The sequence below is a fragment of the Emydura macquarii genome, unplaced genomic scaffold, assembly GCF_026122565.2.
Source record: "Emydura macquarii macquarii isolate MOO-44397 ecotype Brisbane River unplaced genomic scaffold, CSIRO-AGI_Emac_v2 contig_670, whole genome shotgun sequence".
NCBI lineage: Eukaryota > Metazoa > Chordata > Testudines > Chelidae > Emydura > Emydura macquarii.
Window position 1 is genome coordinate 1,419,704 of NW_027130807.1, and position 15,816 is coordinate 1,435,519.

The window sequence follows — 15,816 nt, forward strand, 5'->3', positions numbered from 1 at the left end:
GTACTAGTCCTAGTATAGACTGCAGTACTGGTCCCAGTAGTGGTCCCAATATAGACCGCAGCACTAGCTGAAGTATAGACCCCAGTACTAGGCCCATTACTAGCCATCATTCTGCTGCCTGTACAGACCACTGTACTGCTACCAGTCTCAGTGTAGACCCCAGTCTTGGTCCCAGTACAGACCCCAGCACTAGTACCAGCATTGGGCTCAGTGCAGACAGCAGTTCTGGTCCCAGTACAAACCAGGGGGCCGCTGGACGGTGTTTGGTGGACTGTGCTAGAGAAGAGGTCAGATGAGATGATCTGGGGGTTCCTTCTGCCCTTAAACTCTAGGACTCTTTTCCTGTAAGCCTGAGGCAAGCACCTGGTCATCCTGAAGCTAAACCATGGCCAGCCCTGCTCCCCAGCTAGGTTTAGGGGGTTTCCTTTTAGTAGCAAGCAAAGACTTACATGAACAAAGGACTTGACTGTGGAGGCCCATTACGGGATTCCACCCGTGGAGAGTTGACAGGGCCAAGCCCAAAGCAGTCTTTCGCACCCATGCACTTACAGAATCTCCCCCAAAGCCTGGATCAAGGACACCCAGTAAATAGAATTCCCTTTATGAGACCTGCCCCAAACAGCATCAGCCTGGGTTGGCCCCTGTGGCCATGGCCACTATAAACAGATGCCACTGGTTTTTGACTTGTGAGTGGTTTGGGGGCTATTCCCCTTCTAGCTAGACACAGCTTTACCATTCTCCAGCTCTGTCTGGGAGAGGAGGGAAATTCCTATGGGGGCCTGTGTCCCATGCCTCCTGCCCTATATCTTAGGCCAGCTGTACACTACAGACCTATATCGGTATAACTACATCACTCCGGGATGTGAAAAATCCACAAACCACTGAGCGATGTAGTTGTATCAACCTAAACCCCCAGTGTAGACAGCACTATGTTGATGGGAGAGTCTCCTGTTGCCATAGCTACCGCCTCTTGGGGACATGGATTCACAGGCGAAGCCCTCCCATTGGCATAAGAGCATCTTCACTAAATAGCTACAGCGGTGCAGCTGTATGTGAAGACAAGCCCTTAGTGCATCAGTCAGACTCCCAAGGAAGAAGGTGTGGAAAAGGAGTTGGGGCCTGACACAAGCAAATTAGTGCTAGTTGCAGTAGTGGTTTTTGTGATGGATGAAACGTGTGAAAGGGGACTCCCTGCTCCACAATGTGTGTGGGGTAAGAGTTACATGTGGGTATGCGCCTGCCACATGCACACTCACCACACCTGTGGGCCGACACAAACCAGATCTATATGCTACCTGCACACACGCTACACACCGCGCAGACTAACACCTGCCACATGCACACGCAGACAAACATGCTACGTGCACACGTGGTACCTGCAGACACGCGCCACCTACATCTGTGAACAAGTGCTTTAAACTGACTCAGGATCCATTTGGAAGCTTTATTGACGAAGCTGGCAGGGGAAACACGCAGGGCCAAAGCCTTTTGGGAGCTGGATAGTGCTGGTGAGTCATCATCTTATTTCATTCTGTGTAGAGTGAATTCAGCCAATGGTGCGGAGCCAGGGAGATGCCGACTGAAATGAGTTCCCTCTGCAATGATGAGTGACGGGTGGGGAGGTCTAGAACTGCACTCACGAAATGGAATGAGATCTATCACGTAGGACTGAGTTGGGTTTTGCTTCTCAGAGGAGCTGCTGCTGGAGCATTCTCTCGTAGGAGTTCCTTATGAGGCCCCTTACTCGTTCCCTTCTTTGGGGTCATAAGCCACACTGGTGTAAGGTGGTGGAGGGGGCATTGGTGCAGAAGGAACCCCAATGTTTGCATTGCCACCGTATGGCGTAAACAACATGGCCTGAAAAAGGAAAGAGACCAGCCTTCGCTGGTAACGTTATCACCTCCATTCTCTCCCCCAACAACCATCACCTTTCTCATCCCTCCATTTTCACCCCATCTTCTTCCTTACATTCTTTGCCACTATCACCTTTTCCATCATTCCACGCCCTTTCATCAACACATTTTTTAGCACTACCACCAGCGTCTTCCTCATCCCTCTAGTTTTTAGAACTGGGGCAGGTGCGTCCCTGGTGTAAGTCTCCTGTAGTGACTGACATTACACCTGGGATGAATCTGCACCATCATCACAAACTCCACTAACAACCCCCTATTCACTATCGGTAGGATTTTCCCTGTGGAGGTGCATGGTTCCCCAGTGTCATGGAACACGAGCCTGGTTTCCTGCTACAGTGATTACATTTTGGATACAGAATCTAGAAGTTCTCTTGGGTCCTGACTGCAGCAGGTTTGCTGGGAGGCACTTAAAGGGTTAACGCGGCAGGTCTCAGTGTTGTAGTTTGGGTGCTTTACACTTCCATTATCCTCTGTGGGCTGTGTTCACTGGCAATACTATATCTTCCATGATTTACCCCTTTCCCTTTGCTGGTGAGGGAAGGGATAGTGTCACAAGCACCCCTAACCACAGTGCATCATGGGAGATGTAGTTCAGCTGGAGGATTGTGGCCCATAAAGGAAAATGGGAATATGTGACAGCTGAACTACAACTGCCATCAGGCAGTATGGTGCCAATTTGAATCAAAATAGTTTGGTTTTCAGGTGTTCAGTATTTTGGTAAAGTAGCAACATTTTCTGCAGGAAGCAGGCGCTTTGCACTAAAATTCTCATATAGTCGAAACCCCAGTTTCCTGTCAAAAAACAATTTGACAAAATTTTCAACCAGCCCTAAATCAGGGCCTGTCATTTTCCCTCATCACTACCCCCTGATACACATTCAGACCCTTTACCAAGGACACTCCTACCATCAGAGAGGTGCTTCACAGAGCCAAACAGCTCTCCCTCCTTTCAACACACGATCTGACTCAACTAAGTCTCGTTTGAGAATGGAAAGACTCACGGTGTTGGGGATATACCAAATGGCTTGGCATGCAAAGTATGAGGTTGAGACGGCGATGCAGAACTCCAGGGTGGTGCAGAAGAGCAGCATGACCATGATCCCCTTCATGGCACTCTGGGGAGCACAAAAGCACAGGGGGGCGCTAATAACTCTTGACTGCTAGAAGTAACACACTGCACAAGGCTGTCGTGAAGTGCATAAAAATCCTTCTTTTCCCTCCAAGAGGGTGCAGCAGGGGTCCAATTCTGGGGATGCAGAAATCCAGTCTTGGCTCTTCCCTCCAACCAGGCATACCAAGTTCTCCTCCTCATTCTAACTATTCAGCAACCCCGGTCATTGTAATGCATGGAGCCACACCGCTGTCAGGAAATCATAGTATTCTATTTTCTCCCCAGAGAGGCTCCCTGGGTAGGGCAGCCATTTGTCAAAATGAAGAATTATGTAGCACGGAGGCAGTGTTGTCTAGTGGATAGAGCACTGGACTAGGACTCAGAAGAGCTAGGCCTGCTGGGTGACCTTGGGCAAGTTGCTTTATTGCCCTGTGCCTCAGTTTCCCCATCTGTGTGAAGTGGGGTTAAACAAAGTAAAACAGAGAATTTGGTCCAATCCAGCTCCTGATGAACTCAAGGGGAGTTATTGTGATTAATCTGTATGTTGCTAGCAGCTAGAAACCCCAGTCATGGACCAAGACCGTATTGTAGAAAACACAGAAGAAAGCATGGTCCTTGCTTGATTTCTGACATTCAGAGGAGTTTTGACACTGGCTTTGTCAAGTGCAGAAGCAGGCACGTTAAGAGCAAATTTCTGTCAATTTATCCCAGATCAGAAGGTCTGAAGCTGAACAAATGGATAGTTTCTAACCTGGAGTCAAGGACTTGGGACAATTCCTGGTATCTGGTATTTTAAACACACCTGTTAGAGATGGTCTAGGACTAGGTAGACTTAACCTAGCCTCAGTACAGGGGGATGGACTGGATGACCTCTTGAGGTCCTTTCCAGCATTACAGTTCTATAATTCTAAGGCAGAATCTGGCCACTTACCAAACAACGACATTCATCATACATGTGGTCAGAACGAGACTCATTAAGAATCAGCTCCGTTAGCAAGAGAAAGATCCCAATAGATGAGACACAAGCACTAGTGCTGTTCACTCCCCGACTGCTTCTCACCTGAGAAAGACGTGCAGAGGTCAGGTTGTGTGTAGGCAGGCTTGGTTAAAATAAGAACCGACCCACCCATCTGTTCTGAGAATGCTCCTGCACCCATATGTTTTTGGCAGAACTTAATTGCAGAGTTAATTTTTTCCTATCAAATAAAATTGTATTACAAGCTAAAAATGTGATTTTAAACCTAACGGAGGTTAGTTGGAAGCTGAATAAATCTGAAAACCTTTGGCTAAGCAGAGCACTAGTAATTGCTAAAAGACCAGTGCTGCCAGCATGGAAATCCAAAATGGACCAACAGTTGAAGACTGGAGCGTAGATATTATAAGCAGGGCCACCATGGAAAGACTTGTATCCTGTAACAGACATACCCAAGGAAAATTCTAAGAGATATGGGATACTCTCCTGAAAGCATTTAATGATCCTATAAATGAATTCCTGGACCTTTGCTTCCCCCTCCTTTCTACCTTCTTCCTTCCCTCCCCGTCTTTATTCCCCTCCTCTGAACTCTGCTTCTATTCTTTAAGATAATTTTGCTTTAGCTAGTTGGATTTTTATAAATAATTTTTTTGGTAAATTGTGTAATACAAATAATTGACTCATTTTAACCATTCATATTAGATACATAATTAAATGTTTCAAGTATGCTAAGGTTAGGTAGCAAATGGTTATTATATTATGAGTAGTTTATGTACTATGATAAGTTTATATATAGTTTGTTTTTTCTGTATATATATTTTGAAAAACAAAATAATAAAAATCTAATAGAAAAAATATAAGCAGCAGCCCCAGTCTTTCCCCTTTATTTTGGTATTGGGAGAGAGCCAACCAAAAAAAACAACCCACTTAGTTTCAATACAGGACCAACAGCCGCCTTACACGAAAACTCTGGCAGCCAGATGTTGGGACTAGATGACAGGGGATGGATCACTGATAAATGCCATGTTCTGTTCATTCCCCATGAGCACCTGGCATCCTGTTGGCAGACAAGATACTGGGCTAGATGGACCATTGGTCCGACCCAGTGTGACCGTTCTTATGTTATGGTGGTTAGGACTGAGAATGGTATCCATGGCAAATGGCCACGCTGTTCTACTGGCATTTCCCCTTCAGCCAAAAAAGACAAAAATACCCAGGGAAAGACTACAACGTCCACGACAAAAAAGCTCAATTCTTCTTCGGGCACTAGGAACTGGATTTGGGGCTTTGCACCTCTAGACAACCCAGACAAGTGACAACGAATCACTCCTGACTAATATTTCATGGCTTACTGGAAGGGGGCTGGACGTCTCAATCCTGTCCCTATTTGGGCAAGAGTCTATGCAAATAAAATTGACGGTGTCCTAAACTTGGAGGTAACCGGCCCCATTGTTGGCTGTGTGTCACCCCAAGGAGCTCATCCAGGTTCCTGGAGCTCTATGTGCTGGTAGCTCAGGGAGAGGTGCTGTCCCTTGGAGGGAAGGGGAGCCAAGGGTAGACTCAGTCTGCTGGGGTACCAAGACGGAGAGAGGACAGACACTACTTCCAGTGATAGGGGCAGTGCTTAATTTGTAATGAAAGAGGTGCCGGGGCTCAAGCAATTATTCTACATTCATAATGGATGTGGCAAGCCAGGAGGTGCCAGAGCTATGAACTGCCAAGCCCAGAGGCGCTGGGGTGATGAATTATCAAGCCCTGGTACAAATTAAGCACTGGACAGGGGGCAGATGGCAGGGAGCCAGCTCCTAGGAGGTGCAGAGTCTCAGAGAAGGGGCGGGGGAGGGAGGTGCAGAGTCAAATGACTGACAAGTGAAAGCCCAGGAAGGAGAGCTAGCCTGACCATTAGGAGGTGCAATGCCTGTCCCTGGGAACATAGTGGGGAAGCCATTTTGGAGGGGTTTGGAGCCAGCCACTGAAAGGGCAGGACTGGCTGTGGATGAGTGGGTGAGTCCAGGCCTGCATGAGGTTCCCTGACAATCGGCTTCCGGGGACCTGGAAGCAAAATCCCTTAGTTTGGCTCTTTCCCTCTTCAAACTTCGTTTATGGAGTTTTTTGGGGAAAAACGACCTCCCTCCTTCCCCCCTGAACCCAGCCAGGCTGAGTTAATCCTTCAGCTGGCTGTAAAATCAGCCACCACCTGGCTGCTAGCTCGCTCAGGGCGGCTGCCTGTTGGGAGTGTTGTCTGAGCGCCGGGGAGGGGAGACTAAAGTTAGGGTTTTCAGTGTAGTTATTATATCTGCACCTTGCTCCCCTGTGCCCCTTGGTGGGGAGCGGATTTCCTGGCACCAGAAGCAGCCTGGCGCCTGTTCCCGGGACTGTGTTCTCAAACCAGAGGGTAAAGGTTTGGGGGTTTTATTGCCTGCTGCTACCTATTAAACTTGTGCAGGGACTTGCCATCTGATCCCTCCTGGGAGTCTTTGGGCTGCACTGATCCAAGCTGGCCAAGTCGCTAATTGCTGCTATAGACGTTATCATTGTCACAGGGCGTCAAGGGCCCTTATAAAGTCTGTGTGCCACCTAAGTGTTTACGTCTGCTATATCAGGTCACGTGAGTGGGGAAATTGATGAGCATTCTCAGCGTGGGCAGCAGTGACTCTAAGAGGAGTGCTTTACCCTGCTATGGTGTATTTACTTCCTGTTCAATATAAATTACAGTGCTAAATATATTGTATATGTTTCTGTTATCTCTTGGGGGTTTCCAACCATCTGGCAAGTAAGTTGGGGTAATTCTGTGGTTCAAATTTTCCTTTCAACCTGCCCTAGAAGGAACAAGTGGGGTGGAAGCACCACCAAATAAACTAATATCGGAAGAAAATAAGGAAATTATGTCTTGCTGAGTTGGCGGAAGGTTCCAGAAGAACCCAGGCCTGTGCCTTAAAACCTGTAAAGAGACTGGCACTAAAAGAGGTAAGCGGGTGGATAGGGGTGCTTCATGCAGAAGACAGGCCAAGAACCAACTGGGCTGAAATGCTGATCTATACACTCACTTTTGGAGGTGGTCCCAGAAGGTCTGCGGTGAGGCATTATGGGGCTAATGTTTCACTGTCCATATGCAAGTCACGCTAGGAAAAGATGGTGTTTTTGTCTCCCTCTAGTGGCTGAGCCACATAGAAATTTTATAAGGTTGTTGCTGCAGCTGCTTAAGGTACCCCATCTTCTAGCTCAACTAGTAGAGACTTTTCCTTCTAGTGCTGAAATAAGGAAGTGTTATTTACTCCTTCTCATAATACAAAAACTAGGGGTCACCAAATAAAATTAATAAGCGACAGGTTTAAAACGAACAAAAGGAAGTATTTCTTCACACAATGCATAGTCAACCAGTGGAACTCCTTGCCAGAGGATGTTGTGAAGGCCAAGAGTATAACGGTGTTCCAAAGAGAACTAGTTAAGTTCATGGAGGATAGCTATGGCAATGGCTATTAGCCAGGATGGGAAGGGATTGCTGTTTGCCAGAAGCTGGGAATGGGCAATGGGATGGATCACTTGATGATCACCTGTTCTGTTAATTCCTTCTGAAGCACCTGGCATTGGCCACTGTCAGAAGACAGGATAATGGGCTAGATGGACCATTGGTCTGACCCAGCATGGCTGTTCTTATGTTCCTAAGTTGTAAGCTCTGTGGCTGGTTTAATAGTCAGTGACACATGCTGTGTATGTTCCAGGGTGAATAGTGCGCTTGATTTTTCTGTCTTAGGACCTCTTATAAACACTAAATTCACTTAAAAATGAGATTTCACAGGCCTATGTAATTTGGGGAGTTCAAAGAAAGGCCTGAACTTTAGAGATTCATATAAACCAAGCCTATGACATTCTGGAATTTCACTTATCATAATGACAGCAGTAAACCATAGTGGTTGGCTACTGCAGCCTTTAGTCATTTGTGAAGCATGCCAATAGCTAGCTAATATATTCCCTGAAGTGGCTCATTATCAGAATATGGCTCATGGGGTGAATTATACAATGTGCCTTTCCACTACAATAAATAGTTCCTATTATGCAGAGAAAAGAAAACAGCAGATAAAAGGTAAGATGCAGAACTGGTTGAAATTTTCAACATTTTGTTGAAATTGTGAATTTTGGGGGTGGAGAATGGTGCAAAAATTTCCAGTGTTTTTCTTTAATTCCCCTTTTTTAGACCTGCTGTGTCTCAATTCAGAAAAACACTTAAGTACATGCTTAATTTTTAGGACGTCTTGAGTCTCACAGATACTTAGCGCTTTGCTCAGTAGGGGACGAGCTGGAAGTCCCCTTCTCTTTACTATTTTGAATACATTTATGGCTACTTTAAATCTTCTAAATTCCCTTTATTTTTTTCAAGATCCCTGGACCGTTTGTCTTTCTCTTGTCCCCAGTAGCCTGGCTGCCTGGCAGCAGCTTGCAGCTCAACTTTCTATTATACTCTTTTCTATTGAGCTCCTAATTGAAGATTTTGTGTCAATAGAAAATTGAAGGTGGTTGTTGGGCCACAAGCTGCTGCTAAGAATACTGAGGGAGATAGCAGGGAGTGGTTTAAAGTGTCCCCATTTCTCCTCCAGATCCCTATTTGTCTTTCCTGTCTTCCTCTGCAACACAAGTTCCAATAGAAGTTGGTCCAATATATGATATTACCTCACTCACCTTCTCCCTCTCCAACATTCCTTCTCCATGTTCTTGATCAACAAGCTCTTTGCTCTTCCCTATCAGCCACTCTCTTCCTGGATAGCATCCTTTGCGAAGAAGAGCTAAACTCTAAAAATCCCCCATGTTTCAGAAGAGGAGGAAACAATATCTAGAAACTCACCAGACATGTTTTACGATGATTCTCAGCTGCAACCGAGAAGGATCCAGAAATGATGAACTGCCCAGGAAACAGAAAATGGTCATTCACACTTCACCCTTACACGAAAAATCTCTCCTCTGAGGGAGGCAGTATGTTATGGAAACAAGGGCAAAGAAAGACTCACTTCCCTTAGCAGAGGCAGTAATAATAATTATACCTAGTAGAGAGCACTTTCCAGCTAGTAATGCTGCCATTCAGGTTCATTTAAATCCGCTTGTTTAAGGTGACACCCTACGCCATAATCCTTCCCCACAGACACTCCTCCTCTTCGCTTCTCCTTCTCAACTCTTGCATCTTTTTGACTACTGAGCTTGCTCTTTTCCCCATAAACAGAGGAATGTCTGGATGGTCCTGAGAAGACCTTAGGAAGTCACAGGTTCCTCACCCTGCCTTGCGCCCAGTGCAGTTGTGCTATCCTCTCCTGTGGGGATTGTATACTACTCAGATACCACGGCAATGGCAGGATCTCTATATCTCAAGCTTGGCCTACAGCTAGGGTGACCAACCTTCCCAAATGGGGTGGGATAGTCCCAAAATGCAGAGTTAAAGTCCTGGTCCTGGGCTGAATGACTCCAGGACAGCATTTATACCAAGTTCCCTTCAGCACTGCTCCATGCCTGCCCGAGGCTCAGGGTCGGTCCCAGCCTCTTCCCGGTGGTAGGGCTGAGATGGGTCTTGACTCCCCCACACCACGAGTCCCCACCCCCTAGCCAGGCCGAAAACCAGAGCCAGTCAGTAGTAAGAGCCGCCCAGGAAGCCTGAGCCACTGTGGGGAGCTCTGAAACCTCCAGCTGCCTTGGGTGGCATGCCCTAGGGGGTGGGTACACAGGTCAGGGGCTGCTCTCGGTCCCCGTCCCCCCCGCCAAGGGCAGGTGGAGAATCTGGGGCTCCACACAGCGGCGCCTGGGCAGCTCTTCCCATGGCCCAACTCTGGGTTCCTGCCAGGCCAGGAAGGAGGGCCTCGGGGGAAGAAGAGAAGCAGGGGGCAGGGCTCAGAGTCTCACTTTTGCTTTTTCAAATGGTTGTCACCTTGCCTGCAGTGCCCTCTGAAATTCCAGTCATGTCCTCCCCAGCCTCCCAGCTGTGCAAGCATGCCTCATTCCAGACCTGCAGTGCCCTCTGCTCTCACCTCCTGTGGCAGAGCAGTTACCAATTTCACTCGACAGATGACCAGTCCCTGGTTTGGAACCTGGCAGGAGATTTGCCCCTTTTTGCTGGTCAGCGAAGGTTCCATTTTTCTTTCCCATTCAGGGTAGCTAAACCCTAACAAGGCCTGGTGCAGCCAGGGGAATCAGCAAAGGGATGGAGACCTGAGCTGTGACCACAGCCTAGTGAGTTAGAGGTGCTCAGGTTGTGACCTCACGAAGGCCTGGGCCTTGACATCGGCACCGGTAGACAGAGGTGCTGAGCCAATGACTTCACGGATGCCATGAGCACCAACATCGTCCCAGCAGAGGGGTTAAGACAAGGATTTCACAGCAGCTTGGTCCCTTGACACCAGCCCAACAAGCCAGGTTTGGTGAATAGGGTGAGTAGATTGTCAAAATGAGAATCCAGGACACCCGACATGTGGAACAGCCCAGGTGGGGTAGCAAGGATCATGAGAGTGGTGTTCAGGGCTGGTGAGCCAGCTATCTTTCAATTGTGTATGGGTGGGTTATATTGGAGGACTATGGTGACCGGAAGTTTGAAGTAAAATGAGGAGAAATCAGAAGATCTGGATTCTGTACCCAGCTCTGTCACAATTCAACTGGATTACCTTGGATGACTTCATTAGCCCCTTGGTGCCTCAGTTTTTCCATCTGTAAAATGGGGATAATAAAATAACCACTGGCATTTTAGGAGGCTTAGTTCACTCACGTTTATAAAGTATATTAAACTCCTGGAAGTGTCTCTCTTATGTTATGCGTATTGCTACAGTCATCATACATGGGTAGAACTTTAGTGATAGACATGATTATTTATCAATGTAGAGGTACCATCATTTCATAAATGAATCCAATTATTCTACTCACAAGAATTCCTCCCCAGAATGGGTACCCCACGATGGCAGAGATGGAAATGTATGGTTTAATAAAAATTGTAGAGATGCCTCCAAAGCCAATGTGTATCAACCCAATCAGGATCTGGAGGGCCTGTAGAAAGAGACTGGGGCAGTAAGAGAAACCAATTCCCACCCCCACCTGGGGAAGGAGCAGAGCACCCTGTCCTGAGCAGAGCTGAACAGAAATTGCAATCTACATCCTTAGAGAAATTCTGATCTTTAGAAAGTTGTTTTAATTTGAAATCGGAAACATTTCAGTTTGTCCAACAGACTGGAAACATTTCATTTAGGCTTGGTTAACGTTGAGCTGAGTTCGCTTGAGTTGGTGCATTGCCTTATTGGAGTTGTAGTTGGGGTACCTCATGCCCCTATACTCTTGTATGGGCCAGGCTTCCTAGCTGGACTATCTCTTCTCATGGGCAATCATGGGACTGTCCTAACATACCATGGAGGTTCAGTAAAAGAGAAGATTGCAGTGCATCTTGGAATATGTAGTTTGGAACAGGGAGCCAGCCCTATAGGGAAGAATCACCTGAACTACAACTTTGTTGAGGCATCTTAGCAGCTCAGGTGGGTGCATTTTAATGTCCAACTGACCTGACAGGAAACCTTTCAGATCAGTCTGACAAACTGAGATAGTTTGATTTGGAAAGACGCAGCCAAAAACAAAATATTTTGTTTTGATTTTTCCGATGGAATACTTGAATTTTTGTGGAAACTACATTCCTCATGGAAAAAATGTCAACCTCCCCCGCAATAGTTCCCTCAGCAGTGTCTGGGAACATCACCAAAGAATGATTCAGAGAATCATAAATATCAAGCGGTGGAGAATACCTATCAAATCACCTGCGCAATTCCCTGTGTCAGTGCAGGATTGGAAGGTGTGTTACCTGATATTTCCCTTCCTCGCATTCTTCACAATCCACAAACGGAGGTACCCCAAATCAGAAGTCACCCTATTTAAAGTGCTGGCCTTAACTTTTCTGTTCCTCAGTTTCTTCATTCATAAAATGGAAATAATGTTACCCATGTAGTAGACTGAGCCAAATTCCCAAAGGGGGACAAAACTCCCCTGAAAGGGTTGGGATTGTGCCTATTTACACAACAGAGAATTTGGACCACTGAGCTTTTAAGCCAGAGGAGCCCAAACTTTGCAACAAGGTAGTATAAACAGACACCTTCTCAGGACTCTAGGAATCTTAACTAAGGGAAGGCTAAGGGCTGCATTTGTCATCATTTATAAGTACCTATTTGAGGAAATAAAACTTGATAATGGGCTGTTCAATCTTGTGGCCAAAGGTCTAGCGAGATCTAATGGCTGGAAGTTGAAGTTGGACAAATTTGGATGGGAAATAAACATTTGCACCTTAGCAGTGAAGGTAACTGATCACTGGAACAAGTTACCACGGGCTGTGGTGGATTCTACATGACTGGCACATTTTTAAATCAAGACTGGATGCTTTTCTGGATGATATGCTTGATTTCAAAACAGGAATTAATTCAGGGAAGCTCTCCAGCCTGTAATATACAGGAGGTCAGATGTCCCTTCTAGACGTCAAATCTAATAACTCATTTGCTTATTTATTTACATAATTGTAAATTACATTAATAAATAACAAGCAACCATTGGCTTTTCCCTCTAGACTGATGGATCGAAGCTGCACTTTGGTTGCTGTCACTTGCAGTTCAAGGCTGAATGGAATCGGCTCTGCGCGCTGCAGTAACTAGGAGAGGAGCCCTCTGTTTGAACAGCTCTTTCGCAGACCAGTGTGAATTAGCACAATGGAGCTACCCCAATTAACACCAACTGAATAGCTGTCCCCTCCTCCCTGAGAGAGGGCGGCTTCGTTCCCTTAGTTACAGAAACAGCTGTTTTATAATCTTTCCCCCCCACTTTTTTTTCTTTGCTTCATTAATCCTCATTTCTGCCTGTGTGGGCAGCTAAGAGGATTCTCTGCCCTTTGAACCCAGCGTGTTTCTCCATCCACTGCCCCCCACAAAGCAATGAGTCTCACGAGGAGGCCTGATGGTATTGGGGTCTTGGAATCCTTTCCATAAAGCTGTTGGTTAAGGTAAAAAGAAAAGGGGGATGGGGGGAATCTGAAGTTTGCTCATGCTCAGTTATTCACCCACCTGGGCAGGCCCTTCTGCATTGAAATGACTCACTTGGATTGAAAGCGAAGGTCACACTTACCCCCAGGGTCTTGGGCTGAGCTTTGAGAAATATCTCCATCATCCCTTCTGTCCTTAGTTGCTCGATCTGTTCAGCTGGACTCCTGGCATACACTGCCCCAAGAGGTTGGTTCCCGGGGTTCATGACTCCAAAGTGCTGAGGCCCATGTTGCACCATCTGAGGAGTCTGGGAAATGACACTGGAGGCCCCCTGGTCTTGTTGGATGACACTAGCACTGTTTGGGGGCATGATCACAAACACCCCATTGGCTGTGCTTTCTGGTGCTGCCATGATGGCAAAGATACTGCAAAAAAGTGTGATTGGGCCAAATTTACCTATATGCAACAATACTGGTCCCAAAATTAACCCATGGGCCATGCAGAATAGGACTCTTTGTTACCTATTGCTCAGCCCCTTTTGAATCCCTGCCATGATTTTGTCCTTCTCATGGAGCTATAATTGGAGCACTAGCTACACCTAAGGATAAGGGTTAAGATTTCAACAGCTGACTAAAGGATTCATCCACCCAGCTCCCATTAATTTCAATGGGGTTTGTTTGCTTTGAAAATCTCAACAAAGATGCTCAAGTGTTTCCATTCCACCCCTCCTTTTCCTGGTGTCTTTATCTTTCTGGATCTTTCACTTTTGGGGATGGGATTTTCCAGAGCTGTGTGATTGATTATTTTATGGTTGATAGTGGGTGAAATCAATTTAGATCTTTCTGCATAAAAGCCCTGATTCTACTTCCATTGATGTGAATGGCAACACTCCCATTAACTTCAAAGGCATGGGATCAGATGCTAAAGCATTTACAAAAGAGGTGGCCAAAAACTTTCCAGCAAAACTGGCTTTTGATGGAAAATTGGGTTTTCCATTAAGTGGATATTTGTGTGTATGGTAAGGGTTTGCTTTTCACAGAGCTCTTCAAGGTTTCATTAAAAAAAAAAAAAACCCTAAAAGTCCAAAACCAGAAATATTTCAACTCATCTGTGTTGTTGTGGTGCCTCATGGGATTTGTAGTTCAATTGACACATATCTCCGTTCTCCTCTGCAGGCTGGGATCCTTCACTGGACTACATCTCCCATCATGTGCCATGCCCAGGGACTCCCAGAATGCACTGCCTCCGTTTCCAAGAGGCAGGACCACGGTGCACCATAGGAGATGTAGTCTGACCAGGATTCCTGGCCTACAGAGGAGAAGGGGGGCAGTCAGGCACAGGAATGACAACTCCTATGAGTCAGCATTTCCAAATCAAAATATTTCGGTATTCGGATTTCCACTGAAAATTGAATTTTTCTGTGGAAAAATTCAAAGTTGTCATCTGGCTCTAGTTAACAACACAAAGGCTAATTAATAACAATCTTCCAACACTCCAAAAGAAAGATGGTTGCAGAGGCAGATATGCGGATGTCCCATTTTGAGAGACATTTGCAGGTCCTGCCACATGGCTGTGTACAGCACTAACTCTATAACAGACCAGTCTGCACAACGCTCCCAGGTTTGGCTTGTTAAGAGGCTCTAGATATTTTGTAAGTGTTAACAAGCACTGGAAAGCAGGTTGCGGTCATGATCTATAAGAAGGGAAAAGATTTCTAATGGCAGAGGGCTTCTTAATTTGGCAGACAAAGGCATAACAAGATCCAGTGTTGGAAGGAACAGATAGATAAATTCAGGCTAGTGTGAGCAGGCATTAAGGGGCTTGATACAGAAATCCCTGGGGGGAATTTTTATGGCCTGTTTCACAGGTCAGACTAACTAGATGATCGTAATGATCCCTTCAGGTCTGAAGCCTTTGAATCTAAATACCATTCTAACCTATGTGGATGGCAAGGGGGAGGGAAAGACTAAAGGGTCATGTGGATAGTCAGCATGGTCTCTTCCTTCCCAGAGATTCTGTTGCTCTTCAATATCTGCAACCACCCTTTGTCCCACTTCTGTCTCCCTTTCACTCTCTGGGCCAGAGTACTTTGTCCCCCTGCTTGGGGACATTCTGGGAATGGGACGGTGTCAGAGTGACACCATCTGTATTTATGTTCCTAAAATAACCGGAGGCACCGTCCTTTGGCAGCACCAAGTACTCTCCCCAGATCCAGCTGTTATTAGACAGGAGACGTCACATATCATGTCAACACATCCCCACTTCTGAACATTGCCCGTTACTCACTGGTTAGTGCCACATAGTGGAGAGCAGCTGATGCACGAAAAGCTTTAGGTCAGTGCAATCAATTTGTGTCACTGCTCCATCCTTCTGTATCAACATTTTCTAGAGGTCTGACAGGTGCCACTTGCTCTCACAGGAGCATGCTGCTTTGAACCACAAATTTCTCCCCCTCTCCTCGCTCTCCTGCTTGTCAGGTAATCGGATCTGCTGCTCTTTAAATTGTGACCTCTTTTTCCATCAACCCAAGAGGTGACAACTACATTGGTCCTGAAAGAATCTCAGGGTGTCCCCATGGCCTCCCCCAGTACGGCCGACAACCCCCAATTACACTGGTCACCCTACGAACACGTTTGTCGATGCACTTACTTTGTTCTTGCTGCGGCTGCTCTCCTCCGTCCAGCTGTGGGCGACTCCAAGACTCATCAGGAAATTCTCACATGCTAATGCAAAAGAGGTTTTATTAGTGTCAGACTTTGGATCCTGCCCTGTCTGTTACGCTTAGCTCCTCCTCTTTCTCTGTCTTGTTTTATTGCAGGACTCCAAAGTCCTCTTCCCCGTTGGA

At 46.4% G+C, this 15,816-nt stretch overlaps 1 protein-coding gene across 1 annotated transcript; it reads right to left on the minus strand.

The window, feature by feature from the left end:
- Positions 1-1,107: 1,107 nt before the first annotated feature.
- Positions 1,108-13,383, minus strand: LOC137148591 (membrane-spanning 4-domains subfamily A member 15-like). Its single transcript, XM_067541473.1, has 6 exons — positions 13,114-13,383; positions 10,891-11,010; positions 8,837-8,893; positions 3,955-4,083; positions 2,914-3,027; positions 1,108-1,857 (listed from the first exon to the last, which is right to left on the minus strand). The coding sequence occupies exons 1-6, from the start codon at positions 13,381-13,383 to the stop codon at positions 1,741-1,743; spliced, it is 807 nt and encodes a 268-aa protein (XP_067397574.1). The 3' UTR covers positions 1,108-1,740.
- Positions 13,384-15,816: the final 2,433 nt, after the last annotated feature.